General features: G+C 40.1%; 5 protein-coding genes across 5 annotated transcripts in view; 1 reads left to right on the forward strand and 4 right to left on the reverse strand.

Moving 5' to 3' along the window:
• Window positions 1-412: 412 nt before the first annotated feature.
• BDR25DRAFT_315214 (uncharacterized protein) lies at window positions 413-2120 on the reverse strand (the record flags this gene model as incomplete). The annotated part of the gene is made up of 2 exons (XM_033691510.1): window positions 413-966; window positions 1025-2120. The coding sequence occupies 2 exons, from the start codon at window positions 2118-2120 to the stop codon at window positions 413-415; spliced, it is 1650 nt and encodes a 549-aa protein (XP_033546466.1).
• A 952-nt stretch (window positions 2121-3072) lies between these two features.
• On the reverse strand, window positions 3073-3598 carry BDR25DRAFT_228171 (WD40 repeat-like protein; the record flags this gene model as incomplete). The annotated part of the gene is made up of 2 exons (XM_033685266.1): window positions 3073-3300; window positions 3425-3598. 2 exons carry the CDS (start codon window positions 3596-3598, stop codon window positions 3073-3075), a joined length of 402 nt encoding a protein of 133 aa, XP_033546467.1.
• Window positions 3599-6120: 2522 nt separating this feature from the next.
• On the reverse strand, window positions 6121-7409 carry BDR25DRAFT_356361 (uncharacterized protein; the record flags this gene model as incomplete). Its single annotated transcript, XM_033695623.1, has 4 exons — window positions 6121-6180; window positions 6789-6861; window positions 6920-7087; window positions 7267-7409. The coding sequence occupies 4 exons, from the start codon at window positions 7407-7409 to the stop codon at window positions 6121-6123; spliced, it is 444 nt and encodes a 147-aa protein (XP_033546468.1).
• Window positions 7410-8169: 760 nt separating this feature from the next.
• On the forward strand, window positions 8170-9532 carry BDR25DRAFT_304352 (oxidoreductase). The gene has a single exon (XM_033690191.1). It carries the CDS (start codon window positions 8389-8391, stop codon window positions 9313-9315), a length of 927 nt encoding a protein of 308 aa, XP_033546469.1. The 5' UTR covers window positions 8170-8388; the 3' UTR covers window positions 9316-9532.
• Window positions 9533-16213: 6681 nt separating this feature from the next.
• The window catches only part of BDR25DRAFT_371623 (ankyrin), a 3568-nt gene continuing 2522 nt past the window's right edge, over window positions 16214-17259 (reverse strand). The window contains exons 2-3 of the mRNA XM_033697194.1: window positions 16445-17254; window positions 16214-16399 (exon numbers count right to left, since the gene is read on the reverse strand). Coding sequence (XP_033546470.1) covers window positions 16262-16399; window positions 16445-17254 — 948 coding nt within the window. The 3' untranslated portion in view covers window positions 16214-16261. The remainder of the gene's footprint in view (window positions 16400-16444; window positions 17255-17259) is intronic.

Genomic DNA, 17259 nt, shown 5'->3' on the forward strand with positions numbered 1-17259 from the left:
GAGCCACACTAGAGAGCGACGGTCTACTAAAGGAGATGTGGCGGTTCAAACCGAAATTGCGCATTTTTAGCCATGTACATCAGTATACGGGTAGTGCTGCTGTGTAGTGAAATGACGGCCAGGCAGCATATGAGAGGGCGTCCCCGGGACAGGATGCAGGGTTGATGGAGGTCCTCTCGCCGTTCGCTTGGATAGATATGTTACTCGTTATTGTATGCGGAATCTGCGTTTTGGCTCTAGGACGGCTCGGATGGGAGAAGGGAAGAAGACGAAACATCCTTTTAAATGCATCGATGCGGTACGACGGTATGGGCACCTTCGTCCCTTTTCAGGTCATCGACATGTCGCGTGTAGTTACGCACAGACATCTCTCTCCAATGCCACCTATATCTTCCGCCACTTAAGTACACCTTCAAGACATCGTTGTGATCAAATCCTCCCACTCCTCTCCAGCATCAAAACAGCTCCAAAAATACTTTCCAGCCCCAGTCTGATCTTTGACTCCCGAGTACTCGATGTAGGAGCTCAGCCCCATTCCCTGGAAACTCGAAATCATCCAATAGTTAAAACCATCGCCGTCATCCATAGTGCACCTGCCAACAATGTATCCAACGTCATCATGAGCCATCTCGTTCCCTTGCTTGTCGTGATGCAAGATAAATGCATGAGTAGCTAGAAGCAAAGAGGGTGCATCATCTCCCCCCCCTCTAAGCTCTCTTTCGACAAGTGCAGATAGGAAGACATTATCGATAGCAATAAAGTCATAAGGAGGTCGATTATTATGACGGCGAAACTCTGGGGACTCGAAGTAGCGCATCAGAGATGCGAAAGTACCATCGCCATTAGGGACGTTTGAGAGAGGAAACTCTTCCTCATAACATCCCTCGCTGAGAATGAATTTTCGGAGTGTGTGCTCCTCTGTCGATGTCAATGGCTGCAGTATGAATATTGGCAGCTCGCTCTTGTCTACAAAATAGTTAGTTCCGACAGGACACGGGTCTCTAATAATGAACTTATGACTGACTTATCAACCCTGGAATATCTGGATTCAATATGTGTGTAAAGGTATCCGTCCTGACTCTCTGCATAGCTTCGTTCGCTCGGATACCGTTCCAAGTTCCCGTTCCTACCGGATTCCACCCTGTATTCCAGGTCTGCAAGACTTTATCGGCGGGGAGTATCCGTGCAGTCATATTGTTTTCAACAAATGACTTCGGATCGTCCACTTCCCCCAATCTCTGGCGTCGAACAAGGATGGCTTCTGGATGACGATCGGGGCCATGAAGGTCGATTGTGTCGATAAAGAGACCGTATATCTCTTCATACGGGTTCGGCCAATCTGGTTTAATACGATTGAAGATGTGCCACATGTCACTTTCGCTGCCTGGCGCGATACCTGCGGGCCAGTTGAAGATTTTTGGAGGCTCCATATTAGGGTCTGTTCCAATTCTCTCCAGCAACTGGTCTATTTCTGTCTGCGAGAGGTGAATGAGAGAAACCAATGTTGGGGACCCCTCTTGAAGCCGTAAATCCGAGGGGAGATGTTCAGGCCATGTATACTCGACATCTTTCGCCACGAAAATCTCTTCTTGCCCTCGTGGTGTTTCACCTGGCTCCTCATCCGGAACCAGCTCTTCATCAAGTATATTCGGGAACCAGCTCCCATTCTCGCTCGAAGCACCCGCCACAAGCCTCTTCGCTTTCTTCCATTCCACCCTCGCAAATTCTTCTTTGTGCTCGACGCCACTCGGATACCCCTCGGTTCGGAACCAGTGCGAAATTACACATGTTCCACCTTTGATGCCAATATCATCAACGAAGATGTGTGAGTCATTATGGGGGTACGAGATCTCGAAAAGAATGTCTTCGTGTGGGGTATAATTTCTCAACCAGGGGACGACGACCAGCTCACGAGGTTGTGGGAGATAGGAAGGCCAAGGAGAGTCCGCCGCTTCTAGCTCTTTCAGAATTTGGTCTCGCTGGTCTTCGGTAGTTTTGACTAGAAAGATCACGGGAACGGGGGGTGGAGTTCCATCTCTGGAGATCCAGTATGTTTGCGCAGTAATTTGCGGGACTTCAAAGATCGCTGGAGCGCGTCTGGACACGTGCGTACCGTCCATCTCGTTTTTGGGATTATATTCGAGAGGCGTCGATTGAGAGCACGTCGTGTCATTTACACTCATCGCACTAGGGAGCCTTTTACTTGTCTGGAGCCTGAAATACGACGATCCCTCAACACGTGATCGGATTCCTTCTCACGTTTTACTGGCATGGCGAACGCGAAGTCAGCCGAGCGGAAAATCCAATACCAAAGTCTAGTAGATTGGGGTTCTTACTTTACGGAAACGCAAGTATGGTAAAGGTGTGCAAGAACGTTGGGTTTCACCCAGTGCAAAAAAAATGGTTTCGATGACCTTCGACCTTTTGGACTACCGGTAACGTCCGTCCCTACATGGCGAGAAACCCGCCGTGCCGAGCAACATGATAAGGTCAGCCACGCGGGTGCGAAAGAAGCGACCGCCAATCCAGGCTAGTGCAAAACGACATAGAGTGGCTAAAGGTTTGTGGGTGGGTGGGGTCTTGGCAAGCGGGCCAACTCCACCCTCTGGGCAGCGAACTCAACTCTCTGAAAACCCTACAGGATTCGCCGCCTCATAACCCTCTGGCCAGAGTCGGGTGTCTACCTCACTACTATTGTAGCTAGCATGGCAAATAGCCTCACCTGCCTCGTTAAGCCTTAAAGCATTGGTAGAAACTAGTAGGCTCCTCCTATTAGTATAAATGCTTGCTACGTTGTGAAATAGAGATGTTAGAATATATATGATAAAGTAAATAGCATTAACTAAAACCTATCTTTATATCAACCTTGAGAACCGCCGTACGGCCAGATGAGTGCCCAAGGCAAGCTACGTCTCCGTATACTCTAGAGCAAGTTGGTCGATATTCAGAAGGAAGCCACAACAACTGTTGTTGGTTTAAGGAGGCCCATTCGTCTCGGATGAAGATATAAGATAACTTCTTCCTTTGTAGTGAAGGCAATAACGTAGAGAGTGAGGGTAAAGGAATATCTCCTCAATCAGTTTGAAAATACTGCCTGTCCAGCAAGAAGGCAATGGCCCTAATGGAGCGGACGTAGCCCTCAGGCACGCTGCGGCACAACCCCGTCGCCGCCTCCCATACCCGCACCGTTGTATCGTAAGAGGCCGGCGTGACCAACTGCCCGTCCAGCGAGAGGGCGACGACCCTGACCCAGTCAGTATGGCCCTCGAACACGCTGAGGCACAGCCCCGCCGCCGCCTCCTACGCCCGCATCGTTGTGTTGTTTGAGGCCGATGCGACCAGTTGGCCCGTCCGGCGAGAAGGCAACAGCCCTGACAGAGCCGGTACGACTCTTAAGCACGCTGCGGCATAACCCTGCTGCCACCTCCCACACTCGCATTGCTGTGTCGTCCAAGGCCAACGCGAACCGCTGCCCGTCCAGCAAGAAGAAGACAACCCTAGCCAAATCAGTACAGCCCTCAGGCACGCTGTGGCACAACTCCGTAGCCACCTCCCACGCCCGCACTGTTCTATCATTCAAGGCCAATGCAACTAGCATCCATCCAGCAAGAAACCAGCAGCCCTAACTAGGTTAGAGTAGCCTTTAACCACACTGCAGCAGGCTTCCTAGGCAGCTTCCCTCTTTCTTTAACAACATCTTAATCTACTGTAGAACTTTGTCTACAAAAGATTCCTGTATAATACTTGCCTTAGAGGCAAAAGTAAGAGCTAAACAATATATCTATAGAGAAGCTTCTTTAACTATATAACAGAATTATAGTATAAATTATTAAGCATATTATCGAAATAGAAAGAGAGCGCTATTTAGTAACTGTAACGCAAGTTAGTAGTGTGTTATAGTAAAGTTATAAAAGTTCTACATTGTAACAGCGCAGGCAAAACATTAGGTCCGAATGCGGTGTAAATCCACCCAGAGGCATATAGAAGTGCGTAGGGACTTAGAAACCTAGGAATTCTATTAACGCCTATAGGCCTTGTACAAAAGAATATTAGGAAACTACTAAGCTAGCTAAGGGGAGAGGTGCAACTAAATACTTAGAGATAAGAGTAGCGTAGAGGCTAGAACAGAGGAGGGCAGAGCTAATACAGCAAACTTTTAAATGTAGGTTTATTAAGCAACTTAAAATAAAATAATTAAAGTATATTATTACACTACTTCTTTGTTTTATAAGCTAATAGTTCTTATCTATAGTAGTTAAAGTAAGAAAGTATTACTATCTTCTCTTTATAGCATGTTGTTAGTAGTAAAGTAGGCAACTATAGCTTTGAAAAGGCTTTTCTAAGTGTACTTAAAACCTAAGTTTAGTACTTATAAGCTAAGCTTTATTTTTTTTTAAAAGTAGAACAACTATTTTAATTTAAATATAAACCTCTTAATACCTATACAAATAAAATGTGCTTTAAAAGTAAAAAAGACTTTTTTTTATTTATTTTAAAAACTTAGAACACTTATTACACTTTAGTTTTTTTATTACTAGTAATAAAATAAGCTTATAAAAGCTTTATTATATTCTCTATATTTTTAAACTAAAACTAGCTAAATTTAGCTAGGTATTCTAGCTCTAGATATTTCTTTACAATGCTAGCAGCGTGTCTCTATACAAGCATTATATGTGCACGCTTACTTTAATAGTAATCTATATTAATGTTAAGTCTATCTTGTAACGGCGCAGGCAAGTCAATGGGTCCGAATGCGGTATGAATCCACTCAGAGGCATATGGGAGTGCGTGGGGACTCAGAGACCTGGGAATACCAATGACAATGTAACGGCGCAGGCAAGACAATGGGTCCGAATGCGGTATGAATCCACTCAGAGGCATATGGGAGTGCGTGGGGACTCAGAGACCTGGGAATACCAATGACACCTATAGGCCTTGTACGTAGGATATCAGAAAACTACCGAGCTAGCTACGGGGGCGAGGTGCGACTAAATACATGAGGGAATAGGGGTAACAGCAGGGGGCCGGGCAGAGTCGAGTCAGGGTCGAGCCAGGGTCGGAGCCGATACGGAGACCCTTCGGATAGGTTCCGGGCGACCCGAGATGGGACGATTCATGAGAATCGTTACATATCTGTGGTAAAAGCTTATTATTATTTAAATATAAATTTTTAACTATTTATAAGTTTTTAATTTTAAGTATATATTTAGTAAAGTAGCTTTAAAAAAGCTTAAAAGTACCTAAAGAGTCTTTTATACTAGAGGTAGTAAAAGTGTTTTAAGGCATTATTAAAAGTAATTTAGTAAGTAGTAGAGGTTCATTAAAGCTAACAGTTTTTAACCTAGTTAGCTGCTTAATTTACATTTATAATTATGTAATTTAGTTTTTAAAGGCTATATTTCCATAGTTTAACTTTAAGTTAAGTAAGTTCTTAGCTTTAAGCTTTAAAAAAGTAAGTTTAGCTATTGTTTATAATAAGGTAGGCGCCCCGCCTGCCAAGCCGATACTATACGACTTTCCCCACTGTACTAAAAGGTACGCACGAGAATACTTAAGCTAAGTATTCTCGCATAGTATAATATATATATAGGTAATGCTAGGGTAAGCACTAGCACTAGCGGTTGTCTCTAGCCTAGCCTAAACCTCTATAAGCGAGAGAAGGCCACGTGGTTGAATGTGCCGACCTCGTTACATTATTAAAGTAAGTAGTTACTTAGCTTTAAACGCTAAAAGCTTGCTTTAGCTCTAGCTAAAGTATATTATAAACTTTAGACTAGAATTTAAAAGTAGTTAAAAGCTAAGCATTAATAATTATCTTTAATTTTACTTTAGTACACTTTTTATAAGGTGTGCAAGTAGGCAGAAAGGGGGCTCTCTAGAGAGTATCTTTTTCCTTTCTATATTAACTTGCAAAGAGTAAATTTAAAATAAGAAGGTATGTTATATTCAGCTTGTGTTAAAATGAAGGTGTACAATACCTACGAAGACAGGTTGAAATGCTCTTATCCAACCTAGATTATTCAGACCTTGAATGGTCAGGGTCTAGGTAAAAGACTTGACAAATTGCTGCCCTCTAAGGCAGAGATTTGCTACTGCTTATATACACACTACTTCTCTGTTCTATGCCTTGCTGCATTCGTCCATGCCTCGCTGCATCCGGCTGATCGTTCTTTGTCCGTTCTGGTCCGATATGGCCGCAAGCGGCCAAGGTCAAGCCTGATCATGACAGCTTGCTTGTGTTTTATGTTTTATACCTAAGAATTTCCTCTAGGCCCTTCCAGGAGTTCCTAGAAATTTCTCTAACAAAACAACGGACTATAGCCGCGAAGACAAACAGAGGGACTGCTATGTTTACTAGCGTCTAGACACCTATCTCTAGGCCACTCTAAAGGAAGACAGCGCTCTTCTCTAGTCCTAGTAGGCTTATGCTTGAGATAGACACGTATGTCATGTTTAATTGTTTCCCTTAACACCTTGTGCAGGACCGAATCTTAGAATATGCCATTAGAGGCGAATGTAGCGCTCTCGTTAGCTTTTTTACAAAGATACGCAGTGACACTAGCTTAAGACCCTTTATTTGCGAAAAGCGCTAGAGGATTGCTTAGATATTGCTGTCTCTTTTGCATTTATCTGGCGCGTCTATTACAATAAGAAGAAGTAAGGCTGGTGAATTTGCTACTTTAATAAATGGCTAGAGGATTAGCTTCTTAAACTAATCCTTTAGGCCCTTCTTAGATATACTTAGCTAGACTAGCATTAATTGCCTTCTTAATTCTAAGTCTAATCACTGATACACGAACAGCCAGATGTGTGGTAATTGCGATGAAGAATTGCGTGGCGTTGCTGTACTCCCCCTTGCCTCTATTAAGGGGGAAGTTAGCTTCTGGTTGTTAGTTAGCAAAGGTCTAGGCAACAGTACAAGTAATTGTTGACTTTCCTGTGCCTGCTGCGCTGTTTAACCAGAATATAGATTTGTTGTTTTATTGTTTGCCCATCCTTGTATATGATGGAGTAACTTGGTGCGGGTGTTTGGGGGGCATGCCGAGCTATGTGCTTCCATGCGGGAGTTGAATTTAGTGGTAGGCAGCTTGGCTAAGTCTAGTTTGTAATCTAAATTAAGTACAATATATCTATTTAGTTAGTGAACGGCTTTGCCTACAAAAGATTACGGCGAAGTATGAATTTATGTGCGGTCACCTAGCAGAGCTAGATTGAATATTTGTTTATGTTGTTCCAGGCTAGAAATAATTTTCTCTATCTTCAAACCAGCTCATAGCGTTACGAGTCTTTCTCGCCTCTAATTCTGTCTCCAAATCCTGTAGCTCCTGTCGGCACTTCTTAAGCGAGTTGAGTAGCTCATATACAGTAGAAAGCCGTGCTTTGCCCCGTTTGTCCGATAGCTGCCACATCTTTTGCAGGACACCCTTGATTTCTTTAACATTATGTTTAAGGCAATTGATATCCCTCTTCGCATCCTTGACAGCGAGTGAGTACTAGAAGTAGAGCGATGCGACTTTGGCGGATATGTCGACGACAGCGATTATGCTTGCCACTCCCGAAAGACCATCCATGATGCGACGTGTGGATAGGGTTGTGAACGTCGCTGTAGACCTACAGTAGCTCCTCTGTCAGCCCACGAAGCGGCGATACTGTTCCTTGGATGTCAGAAAAGTTGCCGTTCATCCTAAATGGGGTAGGACTGAGAAGGGCTGCGGCTGCACGCTGCAGCGTTCAATATCGGACATGGGTCCAAGCGGTACGGAAATACATTCCGCCGAGTCTCTCTTCTCCCAAAAGACACGGGGGAGCGCCATGCAGCTTGCGCACGCTAGCAGGGAGATGGCCGACCCGCTTCGGCCAGACTTTTGTGGGGGTGGAGATTGTGCCGGTGTTCTTAGAGAGTTGATTTGGTTGATCGGAGCCATAGCTAAGTCGCAGTACAAGGCTGTAGGTTGAGGCCGACCAAGACCCCGCACAGCCACAGGCCACTTTAAGTAAGTAAACGACATCCTGGATTTCCGGCACGGAAGGAGTACGTTGGCTCATAAGCAGGTTGCAGGAGACGACACTTTACCGGCCAATCAGCCTTCGGCGGTGGCATATTGCTCCGCTGCACCGCCCCTCGACAAGGCTGTGAACCCTCAAACCCACCTTTCACGATTCGACATACGCAATGCTACAGCACAAATCTTGCGATTGCGGAAACCGAAATTCGTCCGTTCAGTAATTTTGAATCCAGAGTCTTGGGGCATAAGCAGCTATATAGTCGCGTTTCTATTCCCCCTTCACTCCTGCACATCTCACCTCGAAGCACATTCTCTCTCACAGAAATCAAGCCTTCTCATCTGTCTCTTCCCCTCCTTTTGATCACCTTAGCCTTTCTTTGCCATGACTCGTTCCGAGTCTTTCTCTTTCAATCCGGCTAGAGACATTCCTAGCCTCTCAGGCAAGGTCATCCTCGTCACAGGAGGCACTGCCGGTCTTGGCACAGAAACGATCTTTCAACTCTCCAAGCACACTCCCCAGCGCATCCTCTTCACAGGCCGCAATGCAGCCTCTGCCGAAAAAGTCATACAATCCGCCAAGGAGGCCAATGCCAATCTCGACATCGCTTTCGTTCAATGCGACTTCAATTCCCTCAAGTCAGTCCACGATGCCGGAAAACATGTCCTCTCTACCAACACAAGGCTCGACATCTTGATGTGCAATGCTGGAATTATGGCCGTCCCCAAGGCGCTGACAAGTGACGGTTATGAAGTGCAATTCGGCGTCAACCACCTCGCACACGCACTGCTCATTAAGACCCTTCTCCCGCTCCTATTGCGAACATCCGAACTACCGAGCGCCGACGTCCGCATCATATCCAGCTCTTCCCTAGGTTTCGCATTCGCCACCTCTATCGTCTTCGACAAACTCCGTACAGAGCACGACATGGCCGTCCTAGGTGCATTCAGACGTTACGGTGATTCTAAGCTCGCCAACGTGCTCTACGCCCAGCAGCTCGCGGTACATTATCCGCAGATAACAAGTGTATCTATTCACCCAGGAGTTATCCGAACAGGGCTGATAGACACCTTAAGTACTTTCAACAAGTGCTTTTGCGAGTTGGCGACGGTGGGCCAGAAAATTAGTATACAGGATGGAGCGAAGAATCAACTTTGGGCAGCCACCTGTAAGAAAGAGAAGATACAGAATGGGGTATTCTACGAGCCAGTGGGAAAGGTTGGGAGGACGACAAGTGCAAGTAAAGATGCCAAGTTGGCCGCCAAGTTATGGGAGTGGACGGAGGGGGAGTTAAAGGCATTCGAATCGTAACTACAGGGTTAAGCCGTATGCTAACTGTATAAAACGCCCAAGCTATCCAGACTCAAGGGTAAATGTCAATTTATCTAAGCCTCTCTTCCTAGGAAGGAATTTTTGTGGTCGTAAGTTTGCCGAGCAACGCTAGGAGCTAGGGTGCGAATTTCGACTCACGCTAGACGTCGCAGAGCTGAAATCACTGTCGAACCCCTCATAGCTCTACAAATTAAATCACCCGATGTTTTGGTCTAGCACTACCCTTTTCCTGTCATTTAGGGCGTCCAGGCAACATACAATCATAGCCGCTATCCACTTCAATACCCTCTGCCCACCCCCCTGAAACTCGCATTCCATACTTCAGAGATGCATTCCTTGCCTCCTTCCTTAGATCTTGCCTTCTGCCTTCGGATGAGCCTTCTCATAATGGTCCATGCAATGAACCGATTGTTAAAGAGCAGCACCAAGGTTCAAATAGGCATAGCATTTATGATTTATCTTTCTCTTCCTATCCTGCGCTTTAGCCACTATTGGAGTTTACGTTCTTATTTTAGGACATCTTATATCTGTCTCATTCTCAAGGCAAACCCAATTGACTACAGTCGTTGCAATTATCTCCATAGTTCCTATCTTAATACACTTAGCTCTATCAACCACCATCGCGTTAAATCGGTGGTGAGAGGGACAAGAATGGGCACTGCTGAGGAACTACACCATGCTCGCCCCAGAACCCTCTACCCACACAGATGGAAAATAGCTTATTCAAAAGCAGCGACTTCTTGAAAATGCTCAACATTTGCTTCGTACAATCCCTTCCTACAAGCTAGTAGAAGAGTCGAGACTGGGACTAGATCATACACAGATCTTCTAATCCACATGGGCGTGTTCACACAGAACAGGACGGAATGGCGGGATTCTGGTACATAAGTTGGCTTATGGAGACGGTTAGAATGTAACTTAGCTATTTAGCTAGAGATTACATTAGCCTTGTATCAATAGTCCGAGAACACTCCCATTCTCACAAAGAACAACACCGGACTCGCCTTTCCGGCAGGGGGGACGGGACGTGCCCAGGAACTATCGAGACCACATACATATAAGCAACTTGCTCCTAGTCGAACCAACACATTGATCTCTACTATCTTGATAAGGTGCTTCAGGCTAAAGTTTGTATTTCCAATTTTCTAGAGGACGACAATCTTCTTCGCACTCAACTAGATATGGTATAGGTTTCCAGTAGGTAGGCGGTAAGCATGCCACTCTCGTAGATAGGCAGCGCTAGCGATCAAGTAAGGCAAAGAGGTAGGTAGATGTCCTGCCAACGCCTGGAAGCCGGACTGCACTCGGTGTTAATACTTAATTAAGTAAAGGCCACTTAAGAATATGTGGAGCTTGTGGGAGCACAGAGATATGAGGAACTGGATTAATTGCTAGAGAAGTGCACCTAGGGGTCTATATATATGCAGAAAAGGGGTAATTCTTGACAACATAAGACTTATTGTAACATGCATGCAACTATTGTAAGAGCCATGCGTGAGAGCTATGCGTGACTGTAAAAGCTATGCGTAACTACTGTAAACACACACCCCTAGCTTAAATAAAGTAGGTGTATAAGTAATTAAGTAGAATAAAAGCTGCATAAGATACAAACGGATTAATAAGCAATTTATATAGTAACGTACATCACAGGCAAGTTGCTTACACACCTAAGTTGCTTACTTTTGCTAAGACCCTACTAAACTACTTTTCTTATACTAATGCATTTTTAATAACACTACTTAGATGCGCTAAAAAAACATTAGATATAGCTTACACTTTAGGCTTTTAAATAAAATGTAACACTTTTAAAATAATATGCTATAGCTATATATAAAGTTTTTTAAAAAATAATAAATAACTAATACACTAGATAACTTTTATAAGCTAATTTTATAGCTAACTTATAAAAGCTAGGTAATAATAAAAAGTAAGTAATTATTAAGCATATACTTAAGCTATATATATAAGAATTTTCTTTTTAGCTAGTAGCTATAGCTAATATAGCTAATTCTTTACACGCTAAGCATAATTTAAGCTATATTAGTATAAACTAGCTTAGTATATTTATAAAGTGTTATTTAAAGCTTAAAGTAAAGTTTAAGTATAACGTACTTCACAGGCGAGTTGCTCACACACCTGAGTTGCTTACTTTTGCCAAGACCCTACTAAACTACCCTTCCTACACTAATGCATTCCCTACAACACTACTTAGACGCGCTAAAAGAACGTTAGATACAGCTTGCGCTTTAAGCTTTTAAATAAGACATAAAACTTTTAAAAAAATGTGCTGTAGCTATATGCAGGGTCTTATAAAAAATAATAAATAACTATAGCGCTAGACAACCTTTACAAGCTAATTCTACAGCTAAATTATAAAGGCTAGGTAATAAAAAAGAGCAGGTAATTATTAAGACTATACTTAAGCTATATGCGCAAGGAATTTCCCTTTAAATAGCATTTATAGCTAATATAGCTAATTCTTTGCGCGCTAAGCGTAATCTAGGCTATATTTACATAAACTAGCCTAGTACGTTTGTAAAGCATTATTTAAAGCTTAAAGTAAAGTTTTAAGCGTAAGTATAGTTAAGAGATATTTAGCTAATTATAAACCTTATCTTGCTAAAGTTGTACGTGTTATTATCCTAGATGCTATACTTAGCTTTAATATTCTCTATAAGGCTAAACCTGCTCTAAATTACCCTAGAACTCTTATAGAGAGCTCTTTTATAGTTATACTTACGCTTAAACATTACTTTAAGCTCTAAATAACACTTTATAAATGTACTAGGCTAGTTTATGTAAACATAGCCTAGATTACGCTTAGCGCGCAAAGAATTAGCTATATTAGCTATAAATGCTATCTAAGGGGAAATTCCTTACGCATATAGCTTAAGTATAGTCTTAATAATTACTTGCTCCTTTTTATTACCTAGCCTCTATAATTTAGCTGTAGAATTAGCTTATAAAGGTTATTTAGTGCTGTAGTTATTTATTATTTTTTATAAAACTTTACACATAGCTACAGCACATTTCTTTAAGAGTTTTATGTCTTATTTAAAAGCTTAGAGCGTAAGCTGTATCTAAAGTTCTTTTAGCGCGTCTAAGTAGTGTTGTGGGGAATGCATTAGTGTAGGAAGGGTAGTTTAGTGGGGTCTTAGCAAAAGTGAGCAACTTAGGTGTGTGAGCAACTCGCCCGTGAAGTACGTTAACTATAACTATAAAAAAGCTTTTTATAAAAATTTTTAAGTAATTTAAAAGTAGTTTAGCTTTATAAAAAATATTAAAGCTAAGTATAATATTTAGAATAATAACATATATAACTTTAATAAACTAGGCTGTAAAATAAGCTAGATATTTACTAACTATACTTATACTTAAAACTTTACTTTAAGCTTTAGATAATACTTTATAAACATACTAAGCTAGTTTATGCTAATATAGCTTAAATTATACTTAGCATGTAAAAAATTAGCTATATTAGCTATAGCTACTAGCTAAAAGAAAAATCCTTATATATATAGCTTAATTATATGCTTAATAATTACCTACTTTTTATTATTACTTAGCTTTTATAAGTTAGCTATAAAATTAGCTTATAAAAGTTATTTAGTGTGTTAGTTATTTATTATTTTTTAAAAACTTTTATACATAGCTGCAGCATGTTATTTTAAAGGTGTTATATCTTATTTAAAAGCCTAGAGTATAAGCTGTATCTATTGTTCTTTTAGCGCGTCTAAGTAGTGTTATTAAGAATGCATTAGTGTAAGAAAAGTAGTTTAGTAAGGTCTTAGTAAAAGTAAACAACTTAGGTGTGTAAGCAACCTGCCTGTAATATACGTTATGTTTTGTTTAAAAAATTAAAGTGTAAGCTATATTTAACATTCTTTTAACATGTCTAAGTAGTGTTGTTAGAAATACATTAGTATAGAAAGTGTAACAGCATAGGCAAGACAATAGGTTTAAATGCGGTATAAATCCACTTAGAGACATATAGAAGTGCGTAGGGATTTAGAAACATAGGAATGCTATTAACACCTATAGGCCATATACAAAGGATATTAGAAAACTACTAAACTAGCTACAGAGAGAGGTGCAACTAAATACTTGTTAGAATAGAAGTACAGCAGAGGGCGGGGCAGGGTTAGAGCAGATACAAGGAACCTTTAGATATAAGGTTTACTAGGTAACTTTAAATAGAACAGTTTAAGCAAATTGTTATAGAAAAAGTAGTCTAGTAGAGTTTTAGTAAAAGTAAGTAACTTAGGCGTGTAAGTAGCTTACCTATAGTGTATGTTAACTAAAAAGTAGACAATTATATAATTATTTTTTTTACTTTAATTTATAAAAATTTATACTTTAACTATGTAAAGTAGTAGATTTTACATCTTCTAGATAGCGTAGTACTGTATTAAAACCTATTTAAACTAGTAAAGATTACTAAAAGTAGTGCTAAAAGCTCTTACACACTATAGTAGAAAGAAATTGCTAAAAGCTTTTATAAATTTTATAATAGTTAGAGATGTTTTATTTTAGTAAGCTATAGTATTATCGTTTTAGGGCATTATTATCTAGAATTAACTTAATCTTCTAGCTACTTTCCTATCTGCCTTTACTACACTATTAACCTATATTTAGAATGCATTAGAAGCTTAGAAGAAGAACATTTAATTAATACTAAATTTAAGTAAAAGTAAAATTATGTTAAGCATAAACATGTAGAAATCTCTAAACTATTACTTCTTCTTAGTAGTAGTTACTTACTTTATTAGCAAGTAAAATAGTTTATGTGGTATTATTAACCTTAAATTTAACTTCTATCTAGATGCTAATAATAAAGCTTAAAAAGATCTTATTAGCTTTAAAAATCTACTTAAAGACTACTTTAGATTAAACTTTACCTACACAGCTATTATAGTTCTTAATAAGTATAGCATTACATTAAAATTTAGCTACTTTGTATAGAATAATGCCTCTAATAGCAATAGAACCTTTATATGCGCCCTTAATAAGCACTCTAAGCTCTCTATAAGCAATACGCACTAAATACGCTATATAGAGCATATAATTAACATAATAGCTAATTCTATTATATATAGTAAAAGTTTAAGCTATATTAAAGGTGTAAAGTAATTAGTAAACTTTATAACTTTATAAACATAATTATAGCTTTATATAAGTAAAAAGAGCTTTTTACTACTATATAGTATTTAGTACTTAAAAAAGACTTTTTCTAAACATTTAGTACACTTAAACTAGCGTAGGACAGTAGGATTAGATAGAATTCTACCTCTCTAATGCTTTTCTGCTATTTAGATCTTAAAAAAGCTATCTTAAAGTTTATATACTTATAAAAAGCTGCTAATAAGTGTAGAATTAATAAGTATAATAGTTTTAGCTTTTTAGCTAACACTTTTACTAATAAAAATTAAAATAAAGCTAAGTAGCTTATAAACTTTTTTAAGTTTTTTTATTAGATAACTAAACAATTTAAAGAAGATCTAGGTATAAACAGATATATATCTCTTTAGTAGACTCTTGTACATTTTTAACACTTCTAGATTTGCTTCTATAAGGCCTAGAAAATAGCATAGTTCTGTTACTTTAAAAAGCTTTATAAATAAAGCATTAATAAGTTAATAACATGCTTTATAACTTTTATAAAAAATCTTTTTATTTTATACTATTATATTATAACATTTTTTAACCTATTTTTATACTTTATTTAGTTTTAAAACAAGTAAGCGTTGTTTATAACTTAGTAAAAAAAGGCTAAGAAGGGTATAAAAAAGTTTACACATAATATAAAGCTTAAAAGTAAGAGTAAAAGATAAAAATACTTGCTAACAGTTAATAACATAAAACACTAGGTAGTAAATACTATAATTAGCAGTTTATAAAAACTTTATGTGTTAATCTCTACCTTCTTACTAGATTATTAAGCGCTAAGAAGGCATACATAGTAAATAAGCTATAGTAGTACATTAATACTACTTAATTTTACTTTTTATTCTAGCTAAAAATAATATAATTTATAAAGATCTACTTACTTAGTAGTATTAAATTAAGCGTAAGCACTATTTAATGCTATATAAGATAGCCTTTAATTTTCTATCTATCTCTACTATAAGCTACAAGTGTAAGAGGTGCTTTAGTAAAGCTAGAAAAATAATTATAATTAATTAGAACTAGCTATTACCTTCTATAATTAAAGCTCTATAGCTACAATACAACTATATTGCTAGTAGACTTGTTTACTTAGAGTTAAACAATCTCTATAACTATATTAGAAAGATTGTGTTAAAATTAAGCCTTTTAAAGCCTTTAGAAACACTAGGTACTGCAGTAACTGCACTAAATAGTAGCTTTTTTATTAATTAACTTAGCAGTAACTATTACTACTTATAAGGCTGTTTTAATTTACTCTTTCTGTAAAAATAAAACTCTATTGCTGTTAGTAACGCCTTAAAAACACTACTAACAGTAACAGTTACGTTCTAATAAACACTATGTTGGCTAGTCAACCAACTCAACACCCTGAAAACACCTTTAGAATTCGCCACTTCGCCACTCTATAGCCGGTGCGGGTCGGCCATCCTCCCTGCCTGCGGCGGCGATGTACCATACCACACCACACTTGGCACCTTTAACTATCACCCATCATGTTTATGCATCTCGACTTGTTCCACGCCAGCACTAGCTTTGGAGTGCATTTATATGGAATAATACGCATGGAAGGTCCCGCATGCTTTTTAATATGCCACCCGTTCAAAAATGCTCCTCGGCGAACGCAATTTGTGTTAAGCCAACTAAGGCTAAGGATTCAGTTCTAAACAAGCTGCAAGCTCGTATAAGTGGAATACTTTCTTCGCTGCCGCTGCGCAGCTCAACCGTCGAGTTAGAAACATATTTATGGACCGTATTTTCCCTACGCAGAAGGCTTGAAATGAGACTCCACGTAATCCCATTCATGGTCTTTATGTATATGATCCAAAAAGGGCTTGCACATGAAACAGTAATCAAAGTTTGGGCATGTGCGACAGTGGAAGCGTGGCCCGTAAATGTCCTGTTCGTATGAGATTTTTTCAACGCCTTTGAGCTATCCACTTACATGAAAACATCCATTGCACCAATAACTACCATGACGTATACCACGGAGTCGCACAGAATGCAGCCCTACGTCCAGCAGAGATCTGCAGGATGTGGACAACTCTTCCAACATCTTCTCGTTTCCATGGAAGATAGCGATAGAGATAGGACTCCACTGTCCCTCTGGCTGAGAGATACTGATGCATTCACTGCGTAGTCCTTCATTAATCAACCGCTCTATGACATTAGGGTTTCCCGCCCTACAAGCCCAATGAATGGGGCTCCAATATCCTCTCTGGAGCGAAGAAACAAGAACATTTTTTAGCACGGCATTAAGTATCTGTAATGAACCTCCTGAGGCAGCATAATGTAGCAGTCCTTCTCCTTTCTCATCCCTAGTGCTAGGATCAAGGCCTAAGCTAATAAGGTATTGGAAGGTGTCAAAGTGTCCGCCTCTCGAAGCAAGCTGAAGGGGAGTTCTACCATGATATTCTGTAAGAGATCGATTTGCGTGGTATTTATTGTAAGCCAACCGTAGTAGATCAGTGTATCCCTTGAAAGCAAACACGTGCAGAATGGAGCCGTAGTGACCATCAAGGGAGTTGACATCGGAAACGCTCTCGAGCAGCAACTTGAAAATCTCGAGATGGCCGTTGTTTGATGCTGACCTGAGTAGTAGCGTCCATCCGTCTTTATTGGCCCCTGTAACTTCCGCTCCCTTCTCAAGAAGCAGCTTGACGATTTCGAGATGGCCGTTGTACGAAGCAGAGTTGAGTGGCGTCCACGCGTTATTATTACCCCCTGCTACGTCTGCTCCGTTCTCGAGAAGCAGCTTGA

The sequence above is a fragment of the Lindgomyces ingoldianus genome, assembly GCF_010093535.1.
Source record: "Lindgomyces ingoldianus strain ATCC 200398 unplaced genomic scaffold BDR25scaffold_20, whole genome shotgun sequence".
NCBI lineage: Eukaryota > Fungi > Ascomycota > Dothideomycetes > Pleosporales > Lindgomycetaceae > Lindgomyces > Lindgomyces ingoldianus.